At 44.1% G+C, this 15184-nt stretch overlaps 1 protein-coding gene across 1 annotated transcript in view; it reads left to right on the plus strand.

Moving 5' to 3' along the window:
• The window catches only part of Wwp2 (WW domain containing E3 ubiquitin protein ligase 2), a 125865-nt gene that overhangs the window by 44549 nt on the left and 66132 nt on the right, over positions 1-15184 (plus strand). The window contains exons 5-6 of the mRNA XM_057753764.1: positions 2170-2307; positions 5248-5344. Coding sequence (XP_057609747.1) covers positions 2170-2307; positions 5248-5344 — 235 coding nt within the window. The remainder of the gene's footprint in view (positions 1-2169; positions 2308-5247; positions 5345-15184) is intronic.

Here is a 15184-nt window from a genome sequence, read left to right on the forward strand (position 1 = left end):
TGCTTGTTGGAGGGGCATTCTCTGGCCTTTAAATCAATCACATAGAAAACAGTACTCCCTCAGACACCCAACCCAACCCAAACCAAACCATGTATCATTCATAGTCTCTTTTCTTTTTGTTTTTTTTTTTTGAGAAAGGGTTTCTCTGTGTAGCTCTGACTTTATTCGAACTTGCTCTATAGACCAGGTGGGCCTCAGACTCAGAGATCTGCCTGCTTTTGCCTCCTGAGTACTGGAATTAGAGGTGTGTGCCACCATGTCTGGCTTATTTCCTAGTTTCAGTGGGTCAAGATTTGGGAACAGCATGGTCGGGGATGCCTCAAGGCTTCCTGGGATTACTCTGTCTTTTTGGTTAAGATATATATAAAATATTATAGATAAATATATACATATTATTGTATATATTTCTTAAACTTTAATATTTATTTTAAATTTATTTATTTTATATCTATGGGTATTTTTTTCCATGTCTGTCTGCATACTAGAAAAGGGCATTAGATCCTACGGGACTACAGTTATAGATAGTTGTGAAACCACCATGTGGATGCTGGGAATTGAACCCAGGATCTCTGGAAGAGCGAACAACCAATGCTCTTTATCACTGAGCCATCTCCCTGGCACCTGTAATTTTATTTTTAAGGTATATTTTCATGTGCATGTGTATTTACCTATATATATGTGTATGTATATGTATACATATATGCATATGTATGTATGTATGTTTACCACATGCATATAGTGTCAGCAGAGTCCATAAAAGGGAGTCACATCCCCTGAAACTGGAGTTACAGACAGTTATGAGACACCATGTGGTTGCTGGGACCTGAACCCAGGTCCTCTTCAAGAGCAGCCAGTGCTTTCAACCTCTGAGGCATCTCTTCTAGCCCCATGTTGGTTTGTTTTTTCTTTAAAAATTTTGTGTGTTTGTGTATATATGGGTATATGTTCCCATAGGGTCCAGAAAGGGGTGTCAGACTCCCTGGAGCTGGAGCTGAAAGTGGTTGTGAGCTGACAGATGTGAGTGATAGGAACAGAAGTCAGGTTCTGTATACAAGTAGTACATGCTCTTAGCTGCTGAACTATCTCTCCAGTCCTTCTATTACGTTCTTAAAGGAGCTGGGTCTGTCTTGGGTTGGAAGCTGCCTTTCATTTTTCTCCCCACTGGGGAGAGGACTGATTCCCCAGAAAATGTTCAGATTTACTTTAGTGCTTATGGAAACTCTTTATCCATAGACTATCTTGAGCTAGAGCAATGGTTCTCAACCTGTGGGTCTCAATCCCTTTGGGGGTGAACAACTTTCTCACAGGGGTTGCCTAAGACCATTGGAAAATACAGATATTTACATTATTATTCATAACAGTAGCAAAATTATAGCTATGGAGTCGCAACAAAAATAATTTTATGGTTGGGAGTCACCACAGCATGAAGAACTATACTAAAGGGTCACAACATTAGGAGGGTTGAGAGCCACTGCTCTGGAGACAGGAATGATGGCTTATAACAGTGTAACCCCAGGTAATACATGAGATGAAGTGCTGGGTTAGGTTCAGGGCAGCCAAGGAGGAAGAATCTAGCATAAGGCTATCCTTTCAAAACCTGTGGACATCTGCCTACTGGTTCTCATTCTGTAACTACTGAACGACCTGGAGATGGAGCCTCCAGCTGCTGACTGGACCAAACTGAAAAGAACTAAAGTGTTGGTTGTAGATGGATATTGCCTGATTGGAAGCTGTTGAGTGTGCCTTGACTCAGGGCAGGTGGGGCTGGGGTATTTGCAGGGCTGTTTCTTGTTTTGTCCTTCCTATGTGTTAGTAGGGGTATAGCTTGCCCCCAGGTTTTTTCTGTGCCCCATCAGTAGCCTTGCTCTCTGCATACTAGTTTGTAAGCAAGCACACAATATAAAACAAGCACACAATACTATAAAGATGTAGTACTAATGTGGGAAGGATATAAAGGGTCTCGAGAAACAGTGTGGGTTTCCACCTGCTCAGCACGAACCATTCAGCACGTTCTGCCCCACTCTCCCTCTCATGCCACAAGACACGTTGGAAAGGGCGGGAAAGCTCTGCCAGGGAAGCTGGAGTAGGTGGAATGGAGGCCTCTAATTTAAAGAAGTCTAACTTACACATTTGACTTAGTCTGTCCATGTTGCATTTTGTATCAAACAGTGGAGAACACGCAACTGACCCTGAACCTGCAGACGGAGAACAAAGGCAGCGTTGTCTCAGGAGGAGAGCTGACAATTTCCCTGGATGGGCCCACTGTTGATCTGGGAAGCGTGCCTAATGGCAGTGCAGTGACAGACGGTGAGTGGCACCCTGCGCCCAGGCTGTGCCAACACAGGGGCGGGTGGACAGAGACTCTGAGAGCTTGGTTAGAATACTATTTAGCAGCCCTGACTCAGAGCTAGCTCTATCTCTTCTTAGTCTCCCAGATCAAAACATGACTTGATTTTCAAGGACCAAAATAAATGTCATGTCTCTGTGTGTGATTGTTTGGATCAAAGGCAAGAAAAGCATCTTTTCATCCCATATGGCCATGGAAATAAAACCTCTTCAGTAGATATGATTCTAGTTAAATCCTCTGGGGAGCTTGAGTGTGTTCCTATAAGATGGTGTTGGTTGAGGAGGGCTGTGTATTCTTGTGGAGACACATGCAGCCAAAAAGGCTTAAGAAGGGGATAGTGAGTGTCCATCCCCATTTCCCCCACCCCCCTCCCCCGTTCTGAGTGTGGAGTGTTGGTAGATTGTTCCATTTGATCTAGTCTGAAATTAGTCACTTCTGGATCTAGCAGGAAATTATTTCATGGAATCTAAAGTCTGAAGTGGGTTGTTTCTCTCTCCTTTTTCTCATTAAATGTTTTGTTAGGTATGATGTAAGATGGAACTTCTCAGGCCGAGCACACTTTCTATAGTGTCAGGGTGAAGTGTAAACTCCCAATTCAAAGGCAGGGTTGGATCTCAGTGGTTGAGAAGAACTCTGCTCTGGGGCTGGAGAGATGGCTCTACAGGGTCGAGCATTGGCTGCTCCTGCTGAGGACCTGGAGTTCCTAGCACCCACATAGTAGCTCACAGTCATCTACAACTCCAGTTCCACCACATTAGGCACACACATGGTACACAGACATACATGCAGTCAAAATAAATAGACAGATAAATCTTACCCACCCCCTTGCAAAAAAAAAAAAAAAAAAAAAAAAAAAAAAAGAAGCTTTGCTTGGAGTATTTTTGGTGTGTCTTTTTGTTTGTTTGTTTGTTTTGGGACAAGCATACATCTCTCATTGATTCAATTCAGTTGTATATAATTGAATACCTGGTATGTTCTAGTCTTAGGTGGTAGCCAAATGGCAGTGTGCAAAATTCACGACTCTCCTTGAAGTTTCTAATCTACTTGGCAGTGGGGAGGGAGAGTTAGGTATCAAGCAAGTAAGTACAGAAATAGCTACGTAAGTGTCACTGTGACAGGACCTCTGAGAGAGAGGGCGGGGTGGTCGGAGATTCCTGTAATCGGAGGGGCTCATCCAAACTAGAGAAGCGTTCTCAAGAAGTGGAACTGAGACTGGGAGTTCAGGCAGTGGGAGGAAGGAAATGGGTGGATCTGTGATGAAAGCAGAGGGGTTGGTGTGGCTGGATTCTGGGGAGCAGCAAGGAGGGTAGCAGAGGTTAGGATGGAGAGGTGGGTCTGCCTCAGAGTACACCACCGCAGAGACCATGATCCGGATGAACGTTGCCCTAAGAAACAGATGGTTGCTCAAGGGCATTGTTTTTCCCTCCTCTCTGTCTTCACGGTGTCACTGTGTGACCCTGGCTATCCTGAAACTCCCTGTTGTAGACCAGACTAGCCTTGAATTCGTAGAGATCCACCATCCTCTGCTTCCCACTGCTGGGATTAAATGTGTGTGCCACCATGCCTGGCTTCTGCTGTTTTTGTTTGTTTGTCTGAAACAAGGTCTCATTATGTAGCCCTAGCTGACCTAGAACTCACCATGTAGACCAGACTGGCCTTGAACTCACAGAGATCTGCCTGTCCATCTGACTTCTTAAAAAACATTTTGTTATTACATTTAAAAAAAATTAACAGGACTGGAGAGATGGCTCAGCCGTTAAGAGCACAGGCTGCTCTTCCAGCTCGTAACTGTCTGTAACTCCAGTTCCAGGAGATTTGACACCTTCACACCAATGCACATAAAATAAAGTTAAAAAAATTATCGTGTGGTACAAATGTATGGAGGGCAGAGGACCACTTATGGAAACTGACTCTCTCTGAGGGATCTGGGCATTGAACCCCGGGTGTTAGGCTTGGTGACAGGTGCTCTAATTCTGGCCAAACTATCATTCTGGTGCTGGCTATTTTTTTGTTTTCTTCATTCATACCCAGTGTTGGTTGCATAAGGCTGTTTTCATGAACATGTGTGATGTTGTTTGTGCATATTCTATCCCCATGTTCCTTTACCTGCTCCTTGTCATTTTCTAGTTAGTTTTCTTTGTTCCCAGGGTTTTGCTTCTACCTTAATGTTACATATATGCATAATCTTTCAAGATGTTTTTGTGGCGTATATGTGTGTATTCCACATGTGTGTAGATGTTCCCAGTGTCCAGAAGGAGGGACTCTGAGCTTGAATTACAGACAACTGTGAGTCATTTGATGTGGGTGCTGGGAATTGAACTCTTGTCCTCTGGGAGCAACAACTGTTCTTAATCACTGAACCATCTTGACATTTCCATATATGCATAATTTTTTGTTTGTTTGTTTTTGGGATAAGAGCTTACTGTATAGCTCAGACCGGCCTTGAATTCACTGTCACCCAAACTGCTTATTATGATATCCTGTCTCCTCAGCTAGCTGTTGGAGAACTTCTTAGGTGAAGAGTGACATGATCTACTTTGGATTTACAAGATCTGTTTGCATTGTGGAAAATGTGTGCTCACTTAGCCCTGTCTTTGAGAGACTGGAGTTCATCTGGTGGATAAGACAGGCTACATATTGGTGTCTGGGATGTTCTTGAATGTATTAGAGAAGAGACATTGCTTCCTAGGTTTGAGTCCCATCTGTTTGATCTCACATGATTGTCTCTACTTTACAAGGAGTGACTTGTAGGGTGGCTATAGCTGCCAAGATGTCCCTGTCCCATCATGATGGGTGACTCCTAAAATACAGAGCGAGTTTTCTGCCTGGTGACTAACTCTTAAACAAGGGCTGGGATTCTCAACATTTCTGTCTTTTCTTGTGATTGATTCCTTCTCCAGGAGCTCAGCCACCTTCGAGAGAATGCAGCGGGACTGCTATTGCTCCAGACACCCGGCACCAGCCACCCAGTACAAACTGCTTTGGTGGCAGGTCCCGGTAAGTATTCCTTGTCGGTGAGATGGCCCTGGGAAGGTGCTTGAAGTTATGGAAAACACACTGGCAGTGGCAAAGGACCACACAATTAGAAATTTCTTATTATTGATTCAGTCTCTTAAGGAGTTCTTGAGGGAGTGCAGCGCTCCACATGCTTAGGAAGAGTCCGCAGTACACTGACAAAGACCGGGGCTGGCTGGGTTGGCATTTAAGTAAGAGAGGACCTGTTGAATAGACCCTGACCTTCTCTTATCCATAACGGGGGCTGTGGCAGTCATGATGCATGGAGAACATGGTTCTTTGGATGTAGCATTTCTCTTTTGAGAGGTGGCTGATGGTTCTCATTCCCTGGTTGGCTAAACCTTCTATGCTGAGGGTCTGAGCTTATTTATACTTGTTATGCCTATTGTAGATGATGTGATTCTGTTTTCTATTTTTTCTTAGACCTGTATTTGTCCTCTAGACTCATTTCCATGGCAACTAAATTTCTAGGCAAGAGAATACTTTTAAATGTATTGGATAGATGATAGAGGAGGAGGAGGAGGATGTGCTTAGTGTTTATTACAATGTACAAAATCCCCAGACAGTTTCAGGAAGAGAATCATATGAGTATTTGTGAATATTATCTTCTTACAGTGGGCAAATTGCTGTTAGAAATCTTCCCATGCAAATCCCAGCGGGTACAGAATAATGCTTTTGGGAAATAGAGCTGTTTGTGTTCTAGTCAGTGTCCACAGCATCTGACAGATCCCCTTGAGGGCAGAGGTCATCTTCTCAATTGCTTTGTTTGTGGCTTTATGAGGTCCAGGTGACCAGAGCTTGTTGTCAGCAAGGGAGAGTGGATGTTTGGCCATTTGTCTCTGAGACCCTAGTTTCACTAGATGCAGAGATGCTTCTTTTCTGTTCTTACTGCTTCTAGTTTGTGTAAAAGTGTCACCTCAATGGAAGACCAGTCACATTTTCTGTGACTTGCTGTGCTAGATGGCTTGTGAGATGTAATATATAGTTATGTTTTACAAGATTAGTGTTATTCCCCAGAAGGTCCCTGAGCGTCGCTCGCCTGGGGAACTACATTTCCCAGGAGCCCCTAGTGTTCCACGCAAAGGCTGCGCAGGCGCAGAACGTGGCATTTGACGCACGTGCGTGGGGGACCCTTTAAAGGCTGGAACGCCGTCTGTTCGTCCTCTTTTCCCCTTCTCTCCCTTTACTGTTGCACGCTGCAATAAACCTTGCGCCAGGTGGGTTTTGTTGTGTCTTGCGTCCTCCTTTCATCTCCTAGAAGAAGAACAACACTCGACCGGGAAGAAGAACAACAATTAGGAAGGACCTGTAATATGTTTGGCAATTACTGTATCAACAAAAGAATGGTCCAGAACTGGAGGGAACAGGATCTCCTCAGTGGTGACTAGATTGAGCAGGGACACCTCAGCATTTCTTCTCCCTTCCACAACTGGTTTCTTTACTGTGGTGTAGGAGGTCCTTCTGTATTTGTGTTGTATTTCATTGGTTGAATAAAGAAACTGCCTTGGCCTTTTGATAGGGAAGAGCTTAGGTAGGCATGGAAAAGAGAACTGAATTCTGGGAGGAAGAAGGCAGTGTGGCGGATGCCATGGTTCTCCTGCCCGAGACAGATGCTGGTTAGATTCATGCTGGTAAGCCACAGTCAAGTGGCAATACACATTAATGGAGATGGGTTAAAACAAGATGTGAGAGTTAGCCAATAAGAGGCTAGAGATAACAGGCCAGGCAGTAATTTAATTAATACAGTTTCTGTGTGGTTATTTCGGGGGTTAAGCTAGCTGGATGGAGGAACACAGCCCACTCCTGCAACACTGTAGTGCTTAGTAACTACTTCCTTGTTTGTTTTTTTGTTTGTTTTGTTTTTGTTTTTTAAGATGGAAGTGGGAACTTTTGGTCAGACACATTGACACCACTTAATTTTAGGCTTAAAGGATGAGTCAGTCAAGCATGAGGACCTGAGTTCACCCCCAGCACCCTCCTAAAAATTCTGAGCATGGAATTAGTTATAATCCTGGTAGTGATGGCAGTTGTGGAGGGCAAGCCGCAACAGGAGGTCTCAGGCTTGCTGACTGGCCAGCCTTGCCCACCTGCAGAGCATCAGGCCAGTGGAAGACCCTGTTTTAAAGGAGGTAGAAAGCATTACAGGAGAAGACATGGGAAGTTACTCTCTGGCCTTCACACATATGTACCTGCACGTGTACACCTGCACACGTGAACATGTATATATTTAAAAAGAAGAGGTACTTTATTAGATTCTGTTTTTTTTTTTTTTTTTTTTTCCCCCTCTCTCCCTTCCTTCCTTCCTTTGAGACAGGAACTCATATATCACAGGCTGGTCTTGAACTCCTGCTCCTCCTGCCTTTTACCTCCCAAGTGCTGAAATTATACATACCTTCATCACATTTAGATTAACAATACCTTTCTGTTTGTTTGGCTTTGGTTTTTCAAGACAGGGTGGTTTCTCAGTAGCTTTGGAGCCTATCCTGGAACTAGCTCTGTAGACCAGGCTGGCCTCGAACTCAGAGATCCTCCAGCCTCTGCTTCTCGAGTGTTGGAATTAAAGGTGTGTGCCACCACAGCCAGGCAATAATATCTTTTTAGTTTAAAAAAAATGACATCTGTTTATTCGCTTACTTATTTATTGTGTGTGGTTAATGGCGAGAGGATAATTTGCTGGAGTCACTTCTCCCTCACCGTATCGGTTCTGGGGATTCGACTCACCTTACCAGGCTTGGTAACAAGTGCCTGAACTTGCTGAGCCATCCACCAACCTTGACAAATACCTTTGTAATGGATACATTATTCATAGGTAAAAGTATAAAAAAAAATTGGTGAGATTGAGGCAGAAGGATTACTGTCGCCAGAAATTTGATGCCAGCCTGAGCAATATAAGGAGATTATGCTTCAATAAAAATAAGTAAATTAAAATTGATGGGAAAAATAATCTTGAATACAAGAGAATGGTTGATTTTGGCCAGAGGACACAGGAATAGTAAGCAAAGGCTGCAAAGAAAGTATGCCTAAGGTCATGCTGTTTCTTAGCTTGTGTGGTAATTCCTAAATCATCTTTTTCTTAAGTACTGACTATATGTTTAACATTTTCCTATGTTTATGGGTTTCACAATACAATAGCTAAATAAAAAGTGCCATTTGCCACCCTAAGGTACTTGGTTGAATTATTTTATGTTTTCCAAGACAGACTTCAGATTCCAAAGGTTCTGTAATAACTACTTATATATGCTCTGCCTGATTTATGTGTGTCACAGGGTAGCAGGTGATTCTAAGGGGATGTTCCACGCTGGCCTCCTTAGGATACCCTGCAGCATTTGTTTTTTTTGTTTTTTTCCTTTCCAAGACAGAGTTTGTTTAAGCAGTCTTGACTGTCCTGGAACTTACTCTGTAGACCAGGCTGCCTCTGCTTCCTGAGTGCTGGGATTAAAGGTGTGTACTACTGCACCTTGTACACAGCCTTAGCTCTCCTGAAACTCACTCTGTAGACCAGGATGGCCTTGAATTTAGAGAGGCCTGCCTCTGCCTTCTGCTGGGACAAAAAGCCAGCACCACCCAGTCTTACAAGCTCAGACCTGAGAGTTCAGTGTGAGACTGAGTGTCCTGGTGAAAGCATGTCCACTCCAGGTAACTTCAGAACATCCTTCATCTTGGTGCTCTGAGAGGCCTGGTCACAGGCTAGTCCATATTTGGTTAGGGAAGAAATAGGTATGGATTGTCCCCAGATTGTTTCCATTGATGTGCATTGTATACTGTGCAGCATCCCATGTCCTTGGAGGACCTGGTGTGTGATGAAGGCCTGAGGGAAGCGAGTGCTTGTTGGCACAGAGACCATGTAAGGATCCCTCATGTTTTGTTTGTTGCTGGGATGAGGCTGGCTTTGGACACTTGTCCTATGTCTCTGGTGCTGTGGACCATCATTCAGGGTCCCATGCAGGGTCTTTAGTGCTTTCATGGAGCAGGCAGATGCATGCAAGAGAGAGAACCAGTATGGCAGGGACAAGGCTGAGCAGTGTGGGCTGTGGGTTTGTCCAGAATTCAATACATGACCCTGATCCTAGGAGTTAAGGAGACCCAGGGGATGTTTATGGAGGGAAGACGAATCCAGCAGAAGGGGCTGTACTGGAACTGGCGGCCTTGCCTGTACATTAGAAATGGTTGTGAAATTTCAGGCTGAAGTTGGAAAGCCAAGAGTGTCTGAATTTCCTTTGTGGTTTGCTGTTTCTTGGTTACCTGTGATCTTCTTTTTTCTTTCTTCTCTCTGTGTGTGAGGTGAGTGATGGCGGAGGAAATCTAGCCAGTGGTACTGTCCGTGTGGGGCATTCTCCTTTCCCTGCCCAGCCTCGTTAGGCCATCTAATGTGAGTGCTGGCTTTGTTGGAATCGCTATGAAGCTTCCACAGATGAGAAAATGAAACCTAAAAGAAATGTGTTTTTATTTCCTTTTAGCTTCATAAAGTTGTTGTTTTCCCCTCCAGTGTTAGGGATTGAATTGAATGTTTTATGTATTCTGGGTAGGTGCTCTGCTATTGATCTATATGTACTCCCACCATCTTTTTTCATTTCATTTTATTTTTTGAGATAGAGTCTCACTAAGTTGTCTAGGTTGACCTTCAACTCACTCTTTTTTTTTTGTTTGTTTTTGTTTTTGTTTTTGTTTTTTTTTTCGAGACAGGGTTTCTCCGTGGCTTTGGAGCCTGTCCTGGAACTAGCTCTGTAGACCAGGCTGGTCTCGAACTCACAGAGATCCGCCTGCCTCTGCCTCCCGAGTGCTGGGATTAAAGGCGTGCGCCACTATCGCCCGGCTCAACTCACTCTTGTAGCTGGGACTGGCCTCAGCCTCCCAAATAATTGGGATTACAGACCTGTGTCATCAAGCCTGGTGGAGCTTTTCATTACTATGTCTTTACAAGGCATCTTGGTTAAGAAGCTGGATATGTGGGCTCAGTTTGTTGTCCTTTATTATATGTATGTTTGTTGGCTTTGAAAGTAGTGAATGTGAATGTTTTCTGATACTGGGAGCTGAACCCAGAGCTTTGAGCATGTCAGGCAAGCATGCTAGCATCAAACTATAATTCCAGCACTTTATATGCACATGTGTGTGTGAGGGATGGAGATCTGAAGGTCTTTCCCCAGGTCCTTCCAACTCATGTTAGTTCAAATCTGCTTTTGGATGTGTTCCTCCCCAGTGACATTCTTACTGGGACCATTTTAGGACCTCCTTGTAATGGTTTTCTGTCTCCCTCTGTGACACTTCTTTTTTATTCTGCTATGACGAAAACATCTTAGGTTTATTAGCTCCTTTGCCTTGGCATTAATAACACACACCCCCCCACCCCTCCCGAACATTGAAAAGAAGTGTATTCTGGGAAGCCTGTACAGCCCAAAGTCTCTGGTGAGCTCTGAATAGCTCATGGGCTGTGTCTGCAGACAGCGGATCCCAGAAAAGAAAGACAAATAAACTTAGGCGGGTGTGAGTCTGCTGGGAAGCCCTGGGACGGCCAGGGGAGAATGGGGAAGCAAAGCTGACAGGGAGAGAGGGACTCTGGGACCTGAGCCTTCGGGCTCTGAGCCACTCTTTCAGTCATTGCTGGCTACTGCCACCCCTTCTGCCATGGCGCTGATCAAAGCTGACTTGGAGATGTTACGCTGTTGGCCTGAATGGAGTTTAGCACCTTTCTGCTCCCTTAAAATATGCTTGTAATCTCATTAGTGCTGCTGGGAAAGAGAAAGGAATACATGTAAACCCTTTTCATCATTCAATGGCAGCAGGCACCAGTCCATGATTCCAGGGAACCTACAGGCTGTCTCCCGAGCAGGTGAGACTATGGACAGCGTCTGGGGCATTTTTAAAAAGTAATTATGGATATTAGTACCATCTAAATATGCATATTGATGTACTTATTATCTACTAATAAAAGTGACATTATTGTACATTTATTTATTTGTGTCTGTTTATTTCATAGCTAGCTGGCATTTTCACTGTAGGAAAGGAGCCAAGGAATAGGTGGTGCGTTCCAGAAAGCTGAGTAGATACAAGAGTAAGGAAGCTATCTGCAGTGAACACACTGAAAGCCAGGCTCACAGTAGTCATGGCAACGAAAAGGTGGAAAGACACAGCGTCTGATAGTAAGGACTCTGGAGCAGGACACTAGGTACCCATAGTGTGTACACGCCCAAATGCTAGTGTGTACACACCCAAGTGCTAGATCATACACACCAACACACCCATGGTGCTGGTGTGTACACAGGCAAGAGTGAGGTATTTAAAGATACTTTGAAGGAGTTTGCTGACCCAGTGAAATGGGGGTCAGGGTGACCCTACAAGTAGAGTCTTCTGCATGGACAAAGGCAGGGAAAATAAGAGAGCTTGGCTTACTGGGGGACAGGAATCCTTTGCTCATGCTGACGTGTCCCCTAATGGGGATGATCGCTTTAGCAACCTCAGTCCAGCTGCCACCTGCTTTTGTCTGTTTTGTTTCTGTGAAAGCCTAAGATAGCAGCAGCACAGCAGTTTTCTTGTGCTTCCCTAGCCCATAATCAGCCTTGGTTAGAGAGGAGCCTAGGTGACACATTGTCTCTCAGAGCCATTGTTTATGCTAGGGCTCTGGCTTGGTGGTGTTCATTCTGTGGGCTTTGACAAATTCTTGGTGTATAGCCCCTGTTACAGGCTCGTGCAGAGTAGTCTCTGCACTCCCTGACCCTGGCACTGGTCTTCTAAGTGTCTTCATGTTGTTTTCCTTTTCTAGAATTATGTTCACTGTGGAGCTTTTTCATATTAATTTCATTGACTTAGAATACAGTTAATTTCTATTGAATATTGAATAGTATTCCTTTGTTGTTTGGATTCAACATGTTGTATTTATCTACAGGCTAACTGAAGTATGCTTTAGTTAATCCTAAATTTTGCTAACTATGAACAAAGCTGCAGTTAATTGGCTTCTCAATGGGGCAGCCTATATTATACCAGAACTTCCCCAGAAGGGAGACTGGGAGTATTCCAGTCCCTGGGGAGGGAACTACAAGGAAATGTCTGGCATAGGACATTTAAGACTCAAATCAAAAACCATTGAGATGATTTCCCTCCCTTGTAGAAATTTACATTTTATCTTTTTGTTTGCTTTATGATTTAGGATTTTGTTTTGTTGTTTTTGTTTTTTAAGACAGGGTTTCTCTATGTAGCTCTGACTGTCTTGGAACTTGATCTGTAGACAAGGCTATCTTTAAATTCAAGATTCACTTGCCTCTGCCTCCTGAGTGCTGGGATTAAAGATGCAAGCTACCACTGCCTTGCTGACTCTTAAGACTTTAAGTCTCCACAGTCTAGATATGCAAGCCTCCATATGAAGACATGCAACTCTGACTGAAAAAGAAACTTAGACCATTTGGATACCACCATTTCAACTGCTTCTTATCTGGAATCTGTGTGGGCCTCAGTTCTCATTTATCTCTGGCACATACCTGCCACAGCCACAAACTCCTAGCCCCAAGAAGCAAGAGAATTTTTTATTTTTAAAGAATTAAATGAGGAGCCTGGCAGTGGTGGCGCACACCTTTAATCCCAGCACTCAGGAGGCAGAGGCAGGCTGATCTCTGTGAGTTCAAGGCCAGCCTTGTCTATAAGAGCTAGTTCTAGGACAGGCTCCAAAGCTACAGAGAAACCCTGTCTCGAAACCAAAAAGAATTAAATGAGGACTGGGCCTGAGCAGTGGAAGTATAGAGATGACAGAAAAGATACTTCAAGCTAGTAGGAGGTATAGTCATGGAGGAGATTGGAAGACGAGGGGGAATAAAGAGGAGTCTTAGGCTCTTAGATTGTCGTGTCATCCATGGAGAAAAGGAACTTCAGAGAGAGGGGTGTGTGCCACATCCCCTGCAGCGATGGCTTTGGTGCTGGGCAGGTTCCCTGAATAGTAGTACTGCGTGACTTTGGGAAACATCATCTTTCTGAAAGGAGGAAGAGAAACAGAAGCCAAATTTCAGAGACACAAACTCAAACACTGTATTCTTTTTTCTTTTTTTTTTATAGTATTTATTTGTTTTTTATTTTGTGAGCTTTGATGTTTTGCTTGCAGATATGTCTGTGTGAGGGTGTTAGATTCTCTGGAACTGAAGTTATAGACAGTTGTGAGCTGCCATGTGGGTGCTGGGAATTGAAACTGGGTCTTTTGGGAGAGCAGCCAGTGCTCTTAACTGCTGAGCCACCTTTCTAGCCCCAAACGCTGTATTCTTGGGCATGGACAATATAAAGGTGACCACACTTTAGAATGCAGGACTGATATTCTAGGTCTTCTCAGATCTAGAATTTGTGATTAAAAGGGGAGGTCTATAGAGAAGCCAGTGAAAAGAGCACGGGTCTTGGAGGAAGGGCTCTTTAGTCCAAACTTGGGCAGCTTGGCACATGTGGAAAGATGAGAGCAGAACTGACAGAAATGCCCTGGGCACGAGCACGGGAAGAAGAGCACCCGTTCAGGCAGCTGTGTCAGTCGCTGTGCTGTGGTGTGCTGAGGTCAGACTTGTCCTCCAGTGCCCTGTTGGCTGCATTGCTCCCTGCGAAGTATTAATGGGTAATAGAGGTGGTAATTTGGGGTTTGGCTTAGTGACTGTCTTTGTGATGACCAACTTACTAGCCTACATAGAGTGACTCTTTTCAAATGCTAAAGCAGTTCTATATTTGGGACTTTTTCCAATTTGTAGTAGATAAAGATAGCTATAGAACTAAAACCTAGAATTTATACTGCTCTACAGTTTCATGAAGTTATGCACCCTTATTAGAAATTTAGCAAAGATACTGGTTTCAGTATTCCTGTGCCACCCATCTTTACTTTCTATTTATTTACTAATTTGCCTCGCTCTGGCATCTGCCTCCAGCATCCTGTCGATGCTACACCTGCCTTGTAATACCGTGACTTCGTCCTTTCCATACACATTCCATGCCTCAGATTCTCAGATTCTGAGGGAATCTCGGAGCATTCGTTTTTTTTCTTCTAATTTCGTTGAACTTTATTATTTTAAATACTGTGGTAGCATATGCCTACAACTGCAGTGCCTGGGAGGGCAAGGCCTTTGTGAGTACCTAGCAAGACCTTGTCATCTTGTCTCTCCTCAAAAGTTCAAGTGGAGGACAGATTTAAAATAGGCCGTTGAAGAGAGGCATCGTGGGAAGGTGACCTTTGAGTTCAGATCTGAGAAGGCTTAGGGGCTTAGGGACTGAACTTGAAGGGGTGAGCTGGGGAGAGTGTGGGAGTGTGTGTGTGTGTGTGTGTGTGTGTGTGTGTGTTGGCGGGTAGGTGTGTGCCTCTGGGGGTGAAGCCCAGGCCCTCTGACATGCTGGGCAAGCTGTCTACCACTGAGCTCCATCCCCAGCCGCTTCTTTCTCTTTAATACTTTCTCTCCTACAAGTTATTTGGCTTGAGCAGTAGGTTCACAACTGTCTGCTCCTCCAGTTCCAGGGAACGTGATGCTCTCTTCTGGCCGATACACAGACACACTTGTAGCACCAACAGCCATATACATATTTAAAGATGATGACACCTTGGGAGAAACTCATTTAAAAATAGTATGTTAAACATAACAAGCCAGGCACAAGCAGTTTCATTTTTTTATGATTTCACTTGCATAACACTTGAGAAAAGGCCACATGACGGAGATAAATGTAGTCAGCTGTGGCTAGGGACCCAGGGGCAAGAAATTTGGGGGCAGTGGAATTGCTCCATGTCTGGATTGCGGTGGTGGTCAGGTCACAATAGTTACCACTCATCAAATGATGGTTGTAAAAGGGATAAATTGTATTGTATATAAATTGTTCCTTAAT

This window comes from Chionomys nivalis, chromosome 21, assembly GCF_950005125.1.
Source record: "Chionomys nivalis chromosome 21, mChiNiv1.1, whole genome shotgun sequence".
In the NCBI taxonomy this organism is placed as follows: Eukaryota; Metazoa; Chordata; class Mammalia; order Rodentia; family Cricetidae; genus Chionomys; species Chionomys nivalis.